General features: G+C 30.6%; 2 protein-coding genes across 2 annotated transcripts in view; both read left to right on the plus strand.

Moving 5' to 3' along the window:
* Positions 1-6958, plus strand: LOC107444470 (flavin-containing monooxygenase 5). Its single transcript, XM_016058621.3, has 3 exons — positions 1-268; positions 3866-4515; positions 5917-6958. The coding sequence occupies exons 2-3, from the start codon at positions 3880-3882 to the stop codon at positions 6913-6915; spliced, it is 1635 nt and encodes a 544-aa protein (XP_015914107.1). The 5' UTR covers positions 1-268; positions 3866-3879; the 3' UTR covers positions 6916-6958.
* Positions 6959-10409: 3451 nt separating this feature from the next.
* LOC107444465 (sodium channel protein 1 brain) overlaps positions 10410-21732 on the plus strand; it is a 79643-nt gene continuing 68320 nt past the window's right edge. The window contains exon 1 of the mRNA XM_016058615.3: positions 10410-10654. The gene's annotated coding sequence lies outside the window, so the exon portion shown is untranslated. The remainder of the gene's footprint in view (positions 10655-21732) is intronic.

Below are 21732 nucleotides of genomic sequence, written 5' to 3' on the forward strand. Positions count from 1 at the left end.
GAAATCGTGTTGAGTATTTTAAATCGAAGAAGGAATGAAAATTAAAGAGACAAAACTCGCCAAATCTATTGTGTTTTGTGTTATAACATTGACGTCGTTGACATTGCAAGATTTCCGTATACGATACGGTAACTTTGGAATAAATTTAATGTGACAAGTTAATAACATTAATTGTTCTTAAGGAAAATATAGTTGACTTTTTGTAACATTATGAAGCATTAAGCTTAATAACTTGAGACATTGACGATCGTTTAGACTTGGAGTTGAGGTATTAATTTACTTTTCTAATTTTTCTCAGTAGATTTTTATATTTATGTGTAAGTATTGTTATAGATTTAAAGAAAGAAATATTTAGATAGTATAGAGTTTTTGTTTTTTCCAATATATCGTCTTAAAAGGAGCTAGATGCTGTTATTTTCAAGCCCATTTTAAAATGATTAATTTTGATGTATCTTTTCTTCGAAAATATGAATAAATTTCAAAAAGTTTTTTTTTTCAAATTTCCTTTATTCTACATTTTGCCAAGCATTTTCTTTCAAAAGTGGGAAAATTTAACTTTAATGTATTAAGTGCTAATTTTTCTCATTAGATTTTATATTTATATGTAAATATTGTTATAGATTTAAAGAAAGAAATATTTAAATGGTGTAGAGTTTTTATTTTTTCCCATATCGTCTTAAAAGGTGCCAGATGTTGTTAATTTCAATCCATGTTAAAATGATTAATTTTGAGGTATCTTTTCTTCGAAAATATAAATAAATTTCAAAAAGTATTTTTTTTTTAAATTCCTTTAATTTTAAATTTTGGCAGACTTTTTCTTTCGAAAGTGGGAAAATTTAACATTTGAATTCGAATATTAAAATTAAAGAATTTAATTTTTGTAAAATAATTGGCTGCATAATAAGACTGAAAATTTAAAACAAAAGAAAGGTGTCAAAAAGGGCTCTATATAACAAAATCAAGCTAAAAAGACTTGGTAAGTATTTTTTCTGAGAATATGTCATTCTTGGTCATGATCTGAGATTCTTTACATCAACTAAAAAAATATCAAGTTAAATTGCATAATTTACTGGTAAAGTTTAAAAAAAAGTAACTAAATCCGCGAATAATTATTATTGATTAATGATACAAGTATAATCATAAGTATTCAAAATTGCATTGATTTGCTTTTATTTCTTGCGAACTTTAAATAATTTTTGAAAGCTAAATTTGGCTATCCAATTCATACTTGATCAATGTTATTAAACGTTGAGAGAAATAAATTGTACATTGGAAGAACAAAAATCCAATAAACGCAAATACAATTATTCTTTTAAACTGTATTTTTAAAAATCATAATTTGCAATTGGATGTTTTACGGGTTTTAAATGTATTATTTTAGAAAAATAAATTGAACTCTTCGTAGAAGATTTTAATATTTTTATTTTCAATATAGTTACTGCAGCGTAAGAATTGGAGATCCTAGTGTAATTGCATTTTAAGTTGAAATAAAAAAAAAATGGATTCGTCTTTAAAATAGAGCTTCTGTTATTGAAATGAACCCACACAGCTGTTACTTCTAAAAAAAAATTTTTTTTTATCGAATCTCAAAAATCTAAGTTTTAATATAGTTTAACAAGCGTCATAGGTATTTTATAAATAGACTTATACACGAAGGTGAGTCGTGATGCATAGTAGTTAAGGTACTGACCTACCACTATTATGGATATTATACAAACATATAGATATTCGCCTTCTGCACACTTTTTAAGCGGGGAAAAACACAATCAGAGTTAATCAATCACTACTGAGGAAGGCGGAATTAAACTATCAAAAACCTGATTGATTTTCAATCGAAATAAAAAAGAGTTGGAAGACGATATTAGAAATACGACCTCCAGGTTTCATGAAAACACCCAAAAAGTTTCGATAATGATAATTTCATCTCATTTTCCTCACTAGTGGTAATTTTTGTGCCTTTTTATCTTAATCAATAATTTGTTGTCTTTAATAGTCAAAATAGTTTTTCTTCATTTTAACATGAATTCTAAAACTATATATAAAGGACAGCGATTACGGAATGCTCTTATGTACAAGACATATCTTGCATAAACGATTGCTGTTGGTTATGTTTTGTAGCAATTACGGAATGCTCTTATGTACAAGACATATCTTGTATAAACGATTGCTGTTGGTTATGTTTTGTAGCAATTACGGAATGCTCTTATGTACAAGACATATCTTGCATAAACGATTGCTGTTGGTTCTGTATCCACTGCTTTGGATCAGTGTTTTGTTGGCTGGTCTGCTTTGAAAGTTAAAAAGTAAAGTTAAAAGTTTTTTACTGTTTTTATGCTGTTAGTAGATCAAGGATTAATGAAAATGTCACAAGAATGAGGAACTTAAATTTTTAAATTTCATACCTTTATTAAACGTCAAACAAGCAGTGAAAATACCGGTAAAAATATATTGATTAAATTTATTTGTTTTAATTTCAATATTGTTTTAATATACTTAAAAATTACAAACGTAAAAACAACTCAATTTCTTATAAAATAATTTTGTTGTAAGAAAATAGAAGGATGTTAGTCTATGCGATATCGACAAATCTTTAAAATTTATGTATCGGCAAATAATTCGAAAATAGTCACAACAAATACTTGACAAGCACGAACAATGTCAAGATATCGAAGATATCTGAACGATATTTGTTTAAACCTTTGAAGAATAAAGGAAAGAAACAAAATACGTATATACACAACACGAATTGTTTTTTTCGAAAACTGGAAATTTCATACGCATATTACATGCAAGGATTGTTTTTTGCTTGCATGTTTCGCAAAATGAGTACAAAGCATGTGCAGCTTGAAATCGAATAATACTTAGACACTTGAATAATTCTTTTGCACGAATATTTAAAATTTTTTTATTGTTATGCAGTTGATACATTTTTCAATACTATACATTTTGTTTTGATAAATAATTTCAACTATATTTCAAATTTTTTTAAAACTGAAATTAAAAAACTCTACAGTTTTTTTCATTTATTTATTTTTAAATTTCCTGCTAAAATAATACTTAGCCTTTTAAGCTCTTATATAGGTCGAGAGTCGTAGCCAAGGTTCACAGCTCCGAACTCTGTTTTTGAGCCCCTTAGAAGATGGTGTAGGACTTAAAAAAAAGGGCTTTTCCGAACAATTATAAGTTTGAGATATTGTAAATACTTTAAGTCAATTGCACTTGGCATTTTTTTATTTTTTTATTACTGCTACTGTATGCAATGATTTTTAAGACAACGTAACTGAATAACTTTCACCTGATTCGGTTTAAAAATTAACAGCGTATGTTAATAATATAGTTTCTATTACACTTATATGCTTTTGATTGTGTTTATTGTTTTTAAAGACATTTTATTGTTTTTTTAATGTTTTTTATTTTTTTATTGTTTTTTACGTTTTTTATATTTTTTTATGAAGACGTTTTTTATTAAACATATTACCAATTTGTTTAAAATAACAATAAGAAACCTACATGTATTTACAATATTAATGGACATCTTGCTAAATTTTTAGGTAAAACAAATAAAATTTTGAGGTTAAGGCCCCACAATTAGCACATAAAATTCGGGATATTTTAATGAAAAAGCATTTTACTCTGGAATTCATTTCTAATTTTTTTTCATCATCTTGGCGCCACTAAGACAGCCCGGGACAAATATCCTCCCTTGCTCCCCGCTTTATACGCCATTGTATAGGTCGTAACAGATTTTATGGACAATTGAGTTTATGGTTATAATACAATCGAATTCCATTTAAACTGTTGGCTGATTTTTCAATGTTTCTGCTAATTTACATTGCCATATTTATATTACCGTATTATTCTTTAGGTGCCGATTTAAAAATGAGAGTTGCAGTCATTGGTGCAGGCCCTTGTGGCATAACTGCAATTAAAGCCTGTATAGAAGAGAGCATAGATGTCGTTTGTTTTGAGAAAACTGGAAATATTGGGGGACTTTGGCGATATCATGACGATGATGAATTGGGTAAACCATCAGTAATGAAGTCCACTGTTGTAAACAGTCACAAAGAACTGAGTGCTTATACTGACTTCCCACCTCCAGCCGACTTTCCAAACTACATGCACCACACTGAGATGTTAAAGTATCTTGAAATGTATGCTGACCACTTTCGAATACGCCCGTTTATTCGTTTTCATAATCAAGTTGTGAGTGTATTTAGAGCCAGAGACTATCAGGAAACGGGAAGATGGACTGTCATAGTGCGAAAAGTCGATGAAATGAGTGAAAAATTTGCTGAAGAGGTTGAAGAAGATTACGATGGTGTCATGGTGTGTACTGGTCATCATGCGCTCAGAAATTTTCCTCAGTTTCCGGGGCAAAAATTATTTGGAGGGAAAATTGTACATGCCCACTCTTTGAAAACTTGTGATGCTTTCAAGGATTTAAGAGTGGTTGTCGTTGGTGCTGCAAATTCAGGATCAGACGTAGCAGTGGAAATGAGCGAAAGAGCGAAGCAGGTAATACTCCTTTTTTCATAAATCTGCTAGTAATTTCAACAACAACAATAATAATAATAATAATGAAAATAGTAATAACATTCTTTTACATGGCACCATAAGCTCGGGGTATTTATCTATTGGCAACACTATAATTATTATTCACTTTGTGAGGTTGTCTTGAATAATAATTTACGCAATTTAAAAAAAAAAAATTAGTAATACGTTAAGCTAAGTCATACTAGGGAAATAAAGAATCTCTTGATTATACATGAATACGACTTCAGCCGCACACACACGTCACTGCCCATTTATCAGGTGGACAAATTCATTCATCCACAGATCGTGATTTTTACCTGAACCAGAGAACGGCCAATCTCCATCATTACCATCAGAGGTATGATTTTTCATGGTAACATGGAGGCCTTTGTGACCCGGCAGATTTAACGTGCACCAGTCACATGGACAAGGGCCTAACGCCTTACCAACCAGGCTATCCCGTCCCGAATTGGAACAATTAAAACTTAAGGTGAACCAAGATTGAATGAGATAGCAGATACTGGAAGAGCCTACAAAGACGATAGAGTTTGGAATGTTTAATTCAAAACTGTAATACTTTGTCTCACAAAATTGATTTAAATTAATACAGACAAATACATAGTTTATCATGAAAATCCTTATTGTAGAAGTTTCTTCAACATTTCGGTTCAATTATTGATTTGAATTTAAATTCGTATTTTTTCTTTAACTAATGAATTGAGTAATAATGATTAAAACAAATATCCGTTTATTTGAATTTTGTTATGCTCTGTAATGATCGCCTATTGTTTATATTTTGAGAATGTTTTTAAAAAGGAAGCTGAAAAAGTATACAAATAAAAAAATTGAAATTTATACGAGGAAGAATAAAAAGTCATTATTTGTCGAATCATTAACAAATAAGACGAAATTAGTTATTTCTAAGACCAGTTTGGTTGTCGCAGGAAATTGAGAGGGGTTGAAACGTGATTGTTAAAGACAACACTAAATTTGGCAATTGAGTTAGTCAAAATGCGTTATTCCCGTTTTCCACACTAGTGATTCTTCAAATTTTAACAATGTTTTTGTTTTGTTTTTCTTTGCTTAAATATTATATTGCTACCCCTGTTGTTCATATATTTCTGTCTTCATTTTTAACGAAAAAAATTCTAAAATGTACTTCAAAGGTGGACGTCACAGTGCAATTGTATTAATTATAAACTTAATTAAACTTTAAATATTAAACAGTAACCACTAATGCTCATATATTTCGATTTTCATTTTAGATGAATATTTTGAGAATAATTTTTAAAGGTGGTCGTCATAGTGCAATCGTATTACAGATCAATATTTGTTAGTTTTTCTAGTTTAAATTTTAAAAATATGTTTCTCTTAATTTTTCAGGTATTTTTAAGCACAAGAAGAGGAACTTGGGTTGTGGCCAGGCGTGGTCCCTTAGGATACCCCTTTGATCCTTCATTAACTTGTCGACTCTTTTATTTTATACTGTCTCTTGTTGGGTATGATCTCTGCAGCTCCATTCTTGAAAAGACTATCGTAAACGTAGCTTTTGATCACAAATTATATGGCCTGCAGCCGAAACATCGATTTCTGAGACAACATCCAACTACAAATGATTACATGCCATCAAAAATAATGTCAGGACGCATAATTATAAGACCAAACATAAAGAGATTCACAGAAAATGGCGTAGTTTTTGACAACGAAGAGTCAGCTACTCCTGTTGACGTAGTAGTCTTCGCCACAGGTTACCACATCAGTTTCCCCTTCATAAAGGAGGATTTTGCCGATTTCAAAGACAACAAAGTAGATTTATACAAATATATGTTTCCTTTGTCTTTACAGCATCCTTCGCTTGCTTTTATAGGATTATGCCAGCCGAATGGAGCAGTGTTTCCAATAGCAGATTCGCAGTGTCAATGGTTCGCAATGCTTCTTAAAGGCAAAGTGAAACTGCCTCCGGTAGAAACTATGATAGAAAACACGTGTTTGGAAAAGAAAACTAGGGAAGAGAGATACGTAGAATCACCAAGACACACAATAGAGGTTGATTACCTAACGTACATTGACTCAATCGCATCAGAATATGGTGCAAAACCAAATTTATTGAAAATGATGTTTTTTGATCCAGTTTTATTTTTGATTTGTATATTGGGTCCAAGTCTTCCGTATCAATACAGGCTTGAAGGTCCGCATCCATGGAGGGGAGCAAGAGATGCAATTATGAAATACCCATTGCGGATAACCAAACCGTTTTCAGGTAGTCAAACGAATCCATCTTTCACTCATTTTCAATCGTTTCAAGTTGCATTACCAACTTTGCTTTTCTGGTTGAGTGTTACCATAAACGTCTGCTTAGTTATAATGTTTCTGTTTTTATAGTGAGTGTAAAATAAAAAAATACTCATATTTTTTAGAACTTTCATTACGTTTGTTTATTGTTTGGAATGCCATGAATATATACACTCTCAGAAATAAAATTCTCCCTTTTGACGACACAGGAATCCTTGAGCTATATTTCGTTAACTTTGAGAATCATTTCGTCAGGAAATCACGTTATTTGTGACGAAACGGGAGCTCTCAAATGTATGATAAAAATGTTCCCTCGCCTCGAAACCTCATCGTAGTATATTGTGGAATATTATTAATTAGTATGATGAAACTAGAATGAAGCCTAGACGATCGAAAATAAAAAGACGAAATAATCCGACCGGATGTGGTGGTCAAGGAGTTGGCCTCGTACCTGGAAGATTCCGCTTCGAACATGGGTGCAATTAATCTCTCTGATCTATTTGTCTTTCTCGTGTAATTAAAATGATATTGACCCAGCTATATAGTGCCCTCGACGAAGTGATTCTTAGAAAAGTTAGATATATTAGGCACTGAGAGAGCTTTCGTTAGAAAAAAATGGAATGACGAAATATTATATCAATATTTCGAAAATTCAATAATATTTAAAAAATTTCCGCTTGCTGCCATATTAGCAAAGAAATAAACTAGAAATGATAGTGCTTAAAAGCATACATATTCACTACCCTTAATCTATATTTTTGGAATATTTATCCAAAAATGAAGAAGAAAATATATAAATACTGATCGTTGTAAATTAATATTTATGCAACTGTATCGTAGCAAAATTTTTCAAACTATTTTATAATACTTTATATTTTATAAATGATGTTGAACAGCTGACCCAATTTTTGGGTTTACGACTACTAATGTTCAACTCCGTAGACTTGTAATTTTGAACCCAATCCAGAAGACAAGGAAACTCCTAGATCAAGTATTGGGAGAAATTTGCCTTCGTGGAGGACTTTTTCTGATGGAACTTACCAGCATTTGCGTCACATGGAGAGGAAGACCGCGAGAACCTTCCACGGTTAGTCTGACGGCAAGGGGACTCTAACCCATGATCCGTCTACCACTGAGGATATTTCACGTCAGCATTGTGGTTGGCGCAAGCCGGATGCGGAATTTGTATCGACTGGGATTCGAACCCGGTTCGCCGCATTGGAAGGCGAACGCTCTATCCCCTGAGCCATCGCGGCTCTCTTTAAACTTTTAGGGTGAAAAGCTGGATGAAAAACATTAAAACAAGTTTGGATGTCTGATGAAACACGGAGCAGTCTGTAATTATAACTTTTCAACGCCTTTCTGTTTCTTCGGCAATCAAACTGGTTTCAATGTTTTTAATCCAGAGTTAATCAGTAGTGGAAAAAAATGATCTCAATGTTTCACATGTATATCCATGTAGTCCAGGATATCGTTAGATTTCGACAGCACTTATTTTTTTTACTAGATTAAATATTAATTTGAAACCGCTACCACGTATACACTCTTTTTTTTTGTTGTTGACAAGAATTCTAAGAATGCATGTTGAGAGTCGCGATCAATGAGGTCTTTGTTAGAGATGTAAAAAAGGAACAAATCTGCATTAATTCACTCACGAATCGAATAAAATTTTTTTTATAAATTGCTGAGTTAAATTCGAATAAAATCAATTCATATTTGCAAGTGAAATTTAAATATTATAACATAATGTTTGTGGTTCCTTCGATCTTCGCCTTTTTTTTAAAAACTTTATTTCGTTTCAAGGAATTATGTGTACCTAGAGATAATTACTACAAATTGATTTTTTTCATTTATTTTTAGATTTCCATTAAGAACATTTAAAAAATCTTGATATGCCAGTTTGATATTATCACTGTAACTTATTGCTGATTAACGTATACTCTAGAATACTGCAACTTCTTAGAACGTAATTGGAAAAAAAAACTATAAAAATTAGTATTTAAGGGTGCAGAGTTCGAAATCGGCTATACTGCCCTTTTAAGGCTATTTCATACTGCCTTCGGTAGGCTATACTGCGCCTTTTAATAATGTTTTCCATTTTTATTTTCCTATATCGACCAAAGTAAATTCAGTTGAAATATTTTAGTAATTTTAATGTATTTTTTTAGAGTTGCGGTTAACTCAGTGAATAGTGCATTCGCCTTCAAATGAGGGAGCCCGGGTTCGAATCTCAGCATCGGTTGGTTGATACAAATTCTATTTCCGACTCACACCGGCCACAGTGCTGACGTAAAATATCCGCAATAGAAGACGAAACATGAGTTAGAATCCCCTTGCCGTCGGGCTAACCATGGAGGTTTTCCTCTTGATTTAACGCAAATGCGAGCCAGCTCCATCAAAAAGTCCTCCTCGGAGGCTAGTTGTCTCAATGCTTGATCCAGGAGCTCCCTTATCTTTTTGATTGTGTTCAAAATTACAAGTCTGCGGAGTTTAGCATTAATAGTCGTGAACTCAAAATTGGGTCGGCTTTCATAAAATAAAATAAATATATTTTTTTAGAAAATGTTAAAAAAAAGTAATGTTAGACAAATTACATTAATAATTATTTATTACCAACTTTTATCATAGATGTTAAAAATCTACAAATGGTGAATGTGATCTTTTTACAACTGATAAACATCAGCTGTAATAATTAACATCGCATTCAACATGAATAGTTTTTTTTTTTAATTTAGCAATTCATCATTAAAAAATGATTTCATTTACTATTCTGGGAAAAATATTCTAATAACAGCTTGCCATTATTTATTACCAGCTTTTATCATAGATGTTAAAAATCAACAAATGGTGATCTTTTTATAACTGATAAACATCAGCTGTAATAATTAACATTGCATTCAACAAGAATATTTTTTTTTAATTTAGCAATTCATCATTAAAAAAATGATTTCATTTACTATTCTCGGAAAAATATTCTAATAACAGCTTGCCATTATTTATTACCAGCTTTTATCATAGATGTTAAAAATTAACAAATGGTGATCTTTTTACAACTGATAAACATCAGCTATAATAGTTAACATCACATTCAACATGAATAGTTTTTTTTTTTAAATTTAGCAATTCATCATTAAAAAGATGATTTCGTTTACTATTCTGGGAAAAATATTCTTATAACAGCTTGCCATTATTTATTACCAACTTTTACAACTTAGATGTTAAAAATCAACAAATGGTGTATGTGATCTTTTTACAACTGATAAACATCCGCTGTAATAATTAACATCACATTCAACATGAATAGTTTTTTTTTAAATTTAGCAATTCATCATTAAAAAATGATTTCATTTACTATTCTGGGAAAAATTATTCTAATAACAGCTTTGAGAAACCAGTAATTATTAATTTCTGTAGAATAGCGTAAAACGCTGGTCGTCGTGGGGGGTTGATGCGCCGAATACATACCTAGGCAAAAAGCCAATATTTATTCCTTCGCTGGAAAAGACGGTAAAATGGAAAAAATAAAGGAAGGAGGGGATGGGTAGGTTTAATTTTGGCACCGATACTAGCGGCACCTGTCCATTAACCAGACGACGTGCAGAAAGTTGAACGATTCTTTTTTGTTCACATTTTCAACAGATGCTACAATTGGAATACATCCTATTATTGAAGCTGATTTCCAAATTTACTAAAAATTGAAAAACATATTTAGGAGTTAACCATTATTGCAAGCAACTGTTTTAAGAAAAAATGTAGAAGCGTTATTGTGAGTCAATTATTTTGTTATGAAGACAAATTACGACAATTACAGACGGATATTTTAATAAAGGTGAGGAAAGAATATTTTGATGTTTAATCAACTTAAAAATTAAAGCATGTTTCCAAATGTTTTTTAGAACATGTTTTAAAGTAATATATTAAACAAATAAATTTTTGTTTCCATTTTTAACAAATGCTATGATTGGAAAAAGTTCTTTTAAAGGCGGCTGATTTTTATATTCATTAAATAATTGGAAATAATAAATATAAAATAATCGGAAATTGGAATAATGTGTTACTAGTTATAATGTACGAGTAATTGCTTACATCTATGAATAACGTTATAAATAATTTTTTTAAAATGCAATTGCATTCGTAATTACGAGTTAATTATTTTGCTTCACAGAGAAAATAATAGTCAACTCGAGATAGATGATTTAAAAACGTTTATAATGATGAAGTTAAATGTTTTGAAATTTAATAAACTTGAAAGTTAACATGTTTTGTAAACATGTTAAAGATATTTTCAAGATTTTCTTTGTTCACGTTTTTAGCATATCTTACAATTGGAAAACTTTCTAGCTGCGACGCAGTTTTCAAAATTTATTAAAAGTCGGAAAATACATTTATGAGGGAACTATAAATATTTTTTAAAAATGTATTTGCATTCGTGAAGAACTAATTATTTCGTTAGGATGAGAAAACTATTATTCATTCCTGACAAATATGTTTTTCAGAAAAAGTGAGAAAGGAAACGTTTTTAGTTTTTAACTGACTTGAATATAAAATTAAGTTTTTAAATGCTTAAATAAATATTTGGAAAATAGTTTTTTGAATTTTTACTTTGAAGTTGAACCATCAATTAGATATGTGACGAAAATGGTTCAAAATATTTATTTGAATGGTTTTTTACTCTAAAATTTAAACTTATTTATAAGTCAATAAAATTTATTTGTTGCTTAATAAGTTGAATCAATCTGAGTTCAAATTTTTTGTCGCATTTTATTCTGCACTATCAAATATGCGCTATCCTGCACTATGCCTCATCAATATGCACGATACCTTTTTAAACCCTCTGGATATTCTGAGTTTATATTATGAAACTTTATGGTATTTATTATCTTTTAAAGAATCTATATCTCAAAAAGCTACAAAAATAAAAGTATATCTTCTGCAAATAAAAACTGTTCATGATAATTCTAAATGTTATTTTTTTACGCTTTTTTTATTATTTTTCTTTTGTTATTGTAGTACTGTAGCTTTATTTTTCAGAGAAAAATAAATAAATGACTTTATATTAATTTATGTATATTGAAACGATGTTCCAGAAAAGATTCTATTTTCGATTGAACTAGCCCAGATTATCTACTTAGTTAGCATATTTCTTAAGTTATTTGAGAAATGAAACAATTTTTTTAGATCACCCTAGTTAATCATAATATATATATCAGGGGTGGCTCGCGAGCCACATGCCGCTCTTTGAAGGATTATTTGTGGCTCTCGATAAATGTACCCGAGTTCCTATTTCATTTCTTGTGCTATTATATTTTAACAAAATTATTATCGTTCCTTGACGAATCGACAGATATCACAGATCTTCCTCAATTGGCAGTTTTTACGGCAGTTGTAATTCTACGATCAGAAATTATAAAGCTAGCAATTTACGTCGACATTATGAAACCAATCATCCTCAGTTTTCTAATCAGTATCCACCAAATTCCAAATTAAGAAAAGATAAACTTGCTTCTTTAAAATCAAATTTAAATAAACAACAGTCAATTTCGATGATCTGTTGCAATCAAGCTAATAATGTGGCTGAAGCCAGTTTAGTTATTGCCTGGAATATTGCTAGTGCAAAATGCCCGTATGGAGAGGGAGAGTTTATTAAAAAAACTTGGAAGATGTACTTTAAGTTTTAGATCTAAATAATGCAGCATTGCACCAAGTTGTTTTGCTAATTCCCATTTCGAGACACACAACCGAATAACGCATAACTACAATTAATACATCTCTTGAATATAATTTAAAAAAGGATTTGAAGAACTGTATTGCATTCAGCTTAGCCCTTGACGAAGCGACAGATATCACAGATCTTCCGCAATTGGCAGTTTTCATTCGTTTTGTTTCACCTGACTTCGTTGTTTAAGAAGAATCATTAGATTTAGTAGCACTTCAAGAGTCAACCCGCGGTGTCGATATTAAAAATGCATTATATTTCATAATAAAAACTTTTGATGTACTTCTTAATAAACTTGTAAGCATTGCAACTGATGGAGCTACGGCAATGTAAAAAGAATCGGTCTTATTGGGATTTTAAGAAATGATTCTCAAATTCCGCAATTCATACCGATTCACTGCATAATTCACCGCGAACATCTCGTTACAAAATATTTCAAATATCCTGATGTTATGAAAACAGTGTTACACATTGTAAATTACATTCCCACCAATGCAAAAAATCATCGACAATTCAAAAATTTCCTTGAAGAATTAAAGGACGAAGAACTTCCAAATGACATTAATTTCTTTTACATTGTTAGATGGTTATCTAGCTACAATTGTATTAAATTGTTTTGTAGATTTGTTTGATCCGATAACTGTATTTCTAAAATGAAAGGAAATAACCTATTCAGAATTAAACGATGACGAGTGGTTACAAGACTTAATGTTTTTAACTGATGTCATGGAACATTTGCAAAAACTGAATTTGCAATTGCAGGGGAAAGATTAAATATAATCTGACCTCTCACAGTGTATATTTTGTTTTCAAACTAAATTACGACTTTTTCAAAAGGACATTAAAAATAAAATATTGTGTCATTTATCTCGAATTAAAAAAATTTGTTTCAATATTGAACAAACTTGAAATATTTTAAATCGTCTCTTGATTTTTTTCTGAATCCATTTAAAATTAACATACACTCTATAACAAAAACATCTACGCACCAAGAAGCAATCATTCGATTGCTTTGAAATTTTGTATGCATGAATGTTTTGAACAGATATGGCTGGAATGATGCCGACTGGGGACGTATAGTCTTTAGCGATGAATCCCGCTTCCAACTGTGTCCTGACGATCATCGAAGACGTATTTGGAGACGCACAGGGCAGAGGGGGGATCTTATCTTCACTATTGCACGCCACACCGGCCCTCAACAAGGCATTATGGTCTGGGGTGCCATTTCTTTTGACAGCCGGACCCCTTTGGTCGTCATTAGAGGTACACTTACTACACAGCGGTACGTCGACGACATCCTAAGACCTGTTTTGCTACCGTTCCTTTTGCAGCGCCCTGGGCTGGTTTTTCAGCAAGACAATGCCAGACTACATACGGCACGTGTTGCTATAAACTGTCTGCAAGCTTGTCAAACTCTTCCTTGGCCTGCCAGATCACCAGATTTCTCTCCCATCGAGCATGTCTGGGATATGATGGGAAAGCGATTGCATCTGGCACGGAATGTTGATGACCTCGTTCGACAATTGGATTGAATTTGGCAGGAAATACCACAAGAGACCATCCGGGAGCTTTATCGGTCTATGCCACGCTGTGTGGCAGCTTGTATCCAGGCTAGAGGCGGATCAACACTTTATTGAACTCGTTACTGTAACTCTGCAATAAATTATTCAATTGCTCTGAAATTTTAATCATTTACTATTCTGTACATTGTCTTCCTATCCACCAATTTTCGTTTCAATCGGATAACTTCTTCTTGGTGCGTCGATTTTTTTGTTATAGAGTGTAATTCAGTGTGAGTTTTCCATTTCCAGTATAATTATACCCCAAAAAGCATCTGTAGAATTATAATTAATAGAGATGCAAGAAGATCAAGCTCTACAATTAAAATATAAGTCGAAGTCGATTACTGAATTTTGGAAATTTGTACCAGAATCGAAGTATCCTGAATTAAAAAAGGCTGGCTGCTTGTCGAATTATTTCAATATTAGAAACAACGTACTTATGTGAATCATTTTATTCCACTTTAAAATTTGTGAAATCCAAACACCGATCAGTTTTAACTAACCAGCATCTCAAAGAATTACTGAGAAGTGCTGTCACCAATTATTTAGTTTAAAAGAATTATCAATAGAAGTAAAATAAATGTGCTTAATTTTCAGAATTTAAATTCAATACACGTGTTTTGTATTTTCATTTATATGTTTTCAATAAATATAACTTCTGTAAAAAAAAAAAATTCATACCTTTTTCGTCTATTTTTAAATACGTAATTAATTGCGGCTCGCGAAAAATTTCAAATTTTAAAAAACGGCTCGACTATCAAGGAGCTTGGCCACCCCTGGTATATATATATATATATATATATATATATATATATATATATATATATATATATATATATATATATATATATATATATATATATATATATATATATATATATATATATATATATATATATATATATATATATATATATATATATATATTAAGTAATCTTTGTATGGAGAGCAGGAAAATCCAATTCTCTCTCAAGAGCTAGAGAGAATCTTGCAAACAAGCCCCGATAAATTCTTAAATCATACACAAAAAGGGAAATGTTAGTAATTACAATTAGTCCATTAAATAAGTTGAGACAATTTTCCGGTTCAAAATGTAGAGAAAACATGGAAAACATTACAGGGCAATGGAGGAAAAAAAAAGGGGGGTGGTGGAAAATAATAATAAAAATAATAAGAAACCGGAGAAAAAAAAATCAGAAAAAAAGGAAAGGAAATAATAAAAAACCGGAAAATAAAGGATATAATCTTTTCATCAGCTCACACGATTATATCCGCAAAAAGGAGTGCTTTCTAATATTGTATCAATATAGCCAAAGCAAAATATATCAATACAATAGTGTGAGGAGAACTCAAAATATTTTTTTTACAAAATATTTGCAACAAATAAAATAAAATAAAATGCTGCTAAATGAAATAAAATAAATATTAATAAATGTTAATAAAATAAATAACTTATTATTTTCCTTAATTTTATTCGAGTTTTTTTTTCTTTTTGTCCTTAATGTATTTATTTATTATGTTATATATATATATATATATATATATATATATATATATATATATATATATATATATATATATATATATATATATATATATATATATATATATATATATATATATATATATATATATATATATATAAAATGCAATTGCATTCGTAATTACGAGTTAATTATTTTGCTTCACAGAGAAAATAATAGTCAACTCGAGATAGATGATTTAAAAACGTTTATAATGATGAAGTTAAATGTTTTGAAATTTAATAAACTTGAAAGTTAACATGTTTTGTAAACATGTTAAAGATATTTTCAAGATTTTCTTTGTTCACGTTTTTAGCATATCTTACAATTGGAAAACTTTCTAGCTGCGACGCAGTTTTCAAAATTTATTAAAAGTCGGAAAATACATTTATGAGGGAACTATAAATATTTTTTAAAAATGTATTTGCATTCGTGAAGAACTAATTATTTCGTTAGGATGAGAAAACTATTATTCATTCCTGACAAATATGTTTTTCAGAAAAAGTGAGAAAGGAAACGTTTTTAGTTTTTAACTGACTTGAATATAAAATTAAGTTTTTAAATGCTTAAATAAATATTTGGAAAATAGTTTTTTGAATTTTTACTTTGAAGTTGAACCATCAATTAGATATGTGACGAAAATGGTTCAAAATATTTATTTGAATGGTTTTTTACTCTAAAATTTAAACTTATTTATAAGTCAATAAAATTTATTTGTTGCTTAATAAGTTGAATCAATCTGAGTTCAAATTTTTTGTCGCATTTTATTCTGCACTATCAAATATGCGCTATCCTGCACTATGCCTCATCAATATGCACGATACCTTTTTAAACCCTCTGGATATTCTGAGTTTATATTATGAAACTTTATGGTATTTATTATCTTTTAAAGAATCTATATCTTAAAAAGCTACAAAAATAAAAGTATATCTTCTGCAAATAAAAACTGTTCATGATAATTCTAAATGTTATTTTTTTACGCTTTTTTTATTATTTTTCTTTTGTTATTGTAGTACTGTAGCTTTATTTTTCAGAGAAAAATAAATAAATGACTTTATATTAATTTATGTATATTGAAACGATGTTCCAGAAAAGATTCTATTTTCGATTGAACTAGCCCAGATTATCTACTTAGTTAGCATATTTCTTAAGTTATTTGAGAAATGAAACAATTTTTTTCAGATCACCCTAGTTAATCATAATATATATATCAGGGGTGGCTCGCGAGCCACATGCCGCTCTTTGAAGGATTATTTGTGGCTCTCGATAAATGTACCCGAGTTCCTATTTCATTTCTTGTGCTATAATATTTTAACAAAATTATTATCGTTCCTTGACGAATCGACAGATATCACAGATCTTCCTCAATTGGCAGTTTTTACGGCAGTTGTAATTCTACGATCAGAAATTATAAAGCTAGCAATTTACGTCGACATTATGAAACCAATCATCCTCAGTTTTCTAATCAGTATCCACCAAATTCCAAATTAAGAAAAGATAAACTTGCTTCTTTAAAATCAAATTTAAATAAACAACAGTCAATTTCGATGATCTGTTGCAATCAAGCTAATAATGTGGCTGAAGCCAGTTTAGTTATTGCCTGGAATATTGCTAGTGCAAAATGCCCGTATGGAGAGGGAGAGTTTATTAAAAAAACTTGGAAGATGTACTTTAAGTTTTAGATCTAAATAATGCAGCATTGCACCAAGTTGTTTTGCTAATTCCCATTTCGAGACACACAACCGAATAACGCATAACTGCAATTAATACATCTCTTGAATATAATTTAAAAAAGGATTTGAAGAACTGTATTACATTCAGCTTAGCCCTTGACGAAGCGACAGATATCACAGATCTTCCGCAATTGGCAGTTTTCATTCGTTTTGTTTCACCTGACTTCGTTGTTTAAGAAGAATCATTAGATTTAGTAGCACTTCAAGAGTCAACCCGCGGTGTCGATATTAAAAATGCATTATATTTCATAATAAAAACTTTTGATGTACTTCTTAATAAACTTGTAAGCATTGCAACTGATGGAGCTACGGCAATGTAAAAAGAATCGGTCTTATTGGGATTTTAAGAAATGATTCTCAAATTCCGCAATTCATACCGATTCACTGCATAATTCACCGCGAACATCTCGTTACAAAATATTTCAAATATCCTGATGTTATGAAAACAGTGTTACACATTGTAAATTACATTCCCACCAATGCAAAAAATCATCGACAATTCAAAAATTTCCTTGAAGAATTAAAGGACGAAGAACTTCCAAATGACATTAATTTCTTTTACATTGTTAGATGGTTATCTAGCTACAATTGTATTAAATTGTTTTGTAGATTTGTTTGATCCGATAACTGTATTTCTAAAATGAAAGGAAATAACCTATTCAGAATTAAACGATGACGAGTGGTTACAAGACTTAATGTTTTTAACTGATGTCATGGAACATTTGCAAAAACTGAATTTGCAATTGCAGGGGAAAGATTAAATATAATCTGACCTCTCACAGTGTATATTTTGTTTTCAAACTAAATTACGACTTTTTCAAAAGGACATTAAAAATAAAATATTGTGTCATTTATCTCGAATTAAAAAAATTTGTTTCAATATTGAACAAACTTGAAATATTTTAAATCGTCTCTTGATTTTTTTCTGAATCCATTTAAAATTAACATACACTCTATAACAAAAACATCTACGCACCAAGAAGCAATCATTCGATTGCTTTGAAATTTTGTATGCATGAATGTTTTGAACAGATATGGCTGGAATGATGCCGACTGGGGACGTATAGTCTTTAGCGATGAATCCCGCTTCCAACTGTGTCCTGACGATCATCGAAGACGTATTTGGAGACGCACAGGGCAGAGGGGGGATCTTATCTTCACTATTGCACGCCACACCGGCCCTCAACAAGGCATTATGGTCTGGGGTGCCATTTCTTTTGACAGCCGGACCCCTTTGGTCGTCATTAGAGGTACACTTACTGCACAGCGGTACGTCGACGACATCCTAAGACCTGTTTTGCTACCGTTCCTTTTGCAGCGCCCTGGGCTGGTTTTTCAGCAAGACAATGCCAGACTACATACGGCACGTGTTGCTATAAACTGTCTGCAAGCTTGTCAAACTCTTCCTTGGCCTGCCAGATCACCAGATTTCTCTCCCATCGAGCATGTCTGGGATATGATGGGAAAGCGATTGCATCTGGCACGGAATGTTGATGACCTCGTTCGACAATTGGATTGAATTTGGCAGGAAATACCGCAAGAGACCATCCGGGAGCTTTATCGGTCTATGCCACGCTGTGTGGCAGCTTGTATCCAGGCTAGAGGCGGATCAACACTTTATTGAACTCGTTACTGTAACTCTGCAATAAATTATTCAATTGCTCTGAAATTTTAATCATTTACTATTCTGTACATTGTCTTCCTATCCACCAATTTTCGTTTCAATCGGATAACTTCTTCTTGGTGCGTCGATTTTTTTGTTATAGAGTGTAATTCAGTGTGAGTTTTCCATTTCCAGTATAATTATACCCCAAAAAGCATCTGTAGAATTATAATTAATAGAGATGCAAGAAGATCAAGCTCTACAATTAAAATATAAGTCGACGTCGATTACTGAATTTTGGAAATTTGTACCAGAATCGAAGTATCCTGAATTAAAAAAGGCTGGCTGCTTGTCGAATTATTTCAATATTAGAAACAACGTACTTATGTGAATCATTTTATTCCACTTTAAAATTTGTGAAATCCAAACACCGATCAGTTTTAACTAACCAGCATCTCAAAGAATTACTGAGAAGTGCTGTCACCAATTATTTAGTTTAAAAGAATTATCAATAGAAGTAAAATAAATGTGCTTAATTTTCAGAATTTAAATTCAATACACGTGTTTTGTATTTTCATTTATATGTTTTCAATAAATATAACTTCTGTAAAAAAAAAAATTCACACCTTTTTTGTCTATTTTTTAAATACGTAATTAATTGCGGCTCGCGAAAAATTTCAAATTTTAAAAAACGGCTCGACTATCAAGGAGCTTGGCCACCCCTGGTATATATATATATATATAATATATATATATATATATATATATATATATATATATATATATATATATATATATATATATATATATATATATATATATATATATATATATATATATATATATATATATATATATATATATATATATATATATATATATATATATATATATATACACTACCGGTCAAAAGTTTGCGAAAATTTTGAAATCTACAAAGAAAAGGTCTAAATTCAAATGTTCACAGAACTGCGAAAAATCATTCAAATTGCATGAAAATTTGATATGTTCTAAACTGAACCCTCTACTGTTAGTTACATATGATCAAATTGCAATACTTTGTTTTTGGCGAACTGAATCTAGCTTTTTATCATAGGTTGTTTTTATGGTGAAAAAATTTGTTAAGTTTGAACACTTGCCAAATTCGCAAAAATTTTTTTTTGTACTTTCTGAAAATAGAAAATAGTTATTCGAACTGTTCTATGCAAGCCCTCAAAATTTCAAATCGATTTGAGTTTTTTTGACAAAGTTATAGAATTTTGAAAAATATGTGCACTTTTCTCGATTTTTGAGCATTCCACATATGCAGTCTTTTGGTCTATACATCTTCTACCAAAGAACATTTTAATTTTAATGTTTTCTATATTTTCAAATAATTAATATTTGTTATAAAAAAATATTCTTATTCATTACTGTAATTATTAACGTTTATATTTATTGTTTACATTTATTGCTTATATGTATTAGTTTTGTTGTGATATTTTTACTTTACATTAAATTAAAATAAAAAGTTATAACAATAATTACATAAATAATTCTAAAAAAATAATAACAATAGTATAAAGAATTTGCATTTTTACTAAACTCTTTTATTTACAACAGGTCAAATACTTAACATATTCTTATTCGTATTTTGTAATTCAATAAATTAACATTTAAATCTTAGATTCCTCGAACCATCCACCTTTTGCTTTTATTATAGCCTTACATATGCGTGGCATTCGTTCTAACAAACCATTAATCACTTCAAGTGATACAGAGTTCCATTCCTGTTGTAAAATGTCCCATAACTGATTTTGATTCGAAATATCAAAGCATCGAATTTGTCGATCCAAATGATCCCATAAAAGTTCAATCGGGTTACAATCAGGACTCTGAGCTGGCCACGTCATAATTTTCAATCGGCCTTCGCTTTCTTTTTTTTTAAAATAATTTTTGCATAATTTTGACGTGTGTTTGGGATCATTGTCTTGCTGAAATACAAAATTTGGACCGACAACTTTTTCACCCGAAGGAATAGCATGACGTTGCAAAATAGAATGGTACTTTTTTTGGTCCATTATTCCATCTATTTTAATTAAATCTCCTACAGTATCGTTTCCAAAACATCCCCAAACCATTATGCAACCCCCTCCGTGTTTAACCGTTGGTCGAATGCAATTTGGTTGCATTCGTTCTCCTTCACGACGCCTTACAAACATGCGACGTTTGGTCCCAAAAATGTCAAATTTTGATTCATCAGTCCATAGTACACTTTTCCAATCTACGATTGACCAATGCTGATGTTTGCGAGCCCATTCTAATCGTAATATTTTATTTTTGGGTCTAAGAAGAGGTTTCTTTGCTGCGACACGTCCGAATAAGCCAGCTTCACGCAAACGCCGTTTTATTGTTGAAGTTGAAACTTTTTCTGAACCTGGGAATAATTTACACTTCAGGTGTGCAGGCGTATCGAATCTATTTTTCAAACTTGTAACAATAATTTTTCGATCATCTCGATTTGATGTAATCTTTGGCTTTCCGGAACGTGTTCGATCAACGTAGAGTCCTGTTTCATTGAACCTTTTAATTGTAGAATGAACGCATGATAATGAAACGTTTTCTAATGCTGCGATTTTGTCTATAGTATGACCTGCTTTTCTTAAAGATACTATAGCTGCACGTTTTTCCGTAGATATTTCTTTTCTAGGAGACATTTTTATAATAATGCTTCAAATGAAATAATTTAAAAGTAAAAAAATTAGTCAATGAAATTTTATAGTACATTCTT

Source organism: Parasteatoda tepidariorum, chromosome 4, assembly GCF_982258835.1.
Source record: "Parasteatoda tepidariorum strain Cologne lab strain chromosome 4, Ptep-v5.0, whole genome shotgun sequence".
NCBI classification, from domain to species: domain Eukaryota; kingdom Metazoa; phylum Arthropoda; class Arachnida; order Araneae; family Theridiidae; genus Parasteatoda; species Parasteatoda tepidariorum.

What these genes read in the sequence shown, in the direction of transcription:
- LOC107444470 (XM_016058621.3), top strand. Translation starts at nt 3,880, where the DNA reads ATGAGAGTTGCAGTCATTGGTGCAGGCCCTTGTGGCATAACTGCAATT. An exon ending in TGAGCGAAAGAGCGAAGCAG is followed by an intron (nt 4,516 to 5,916) that starts GTAATACTCCTT and finishes TTAATTTTTCAG; the next exon opens with GTATTTTTAAGCACAAGAAG.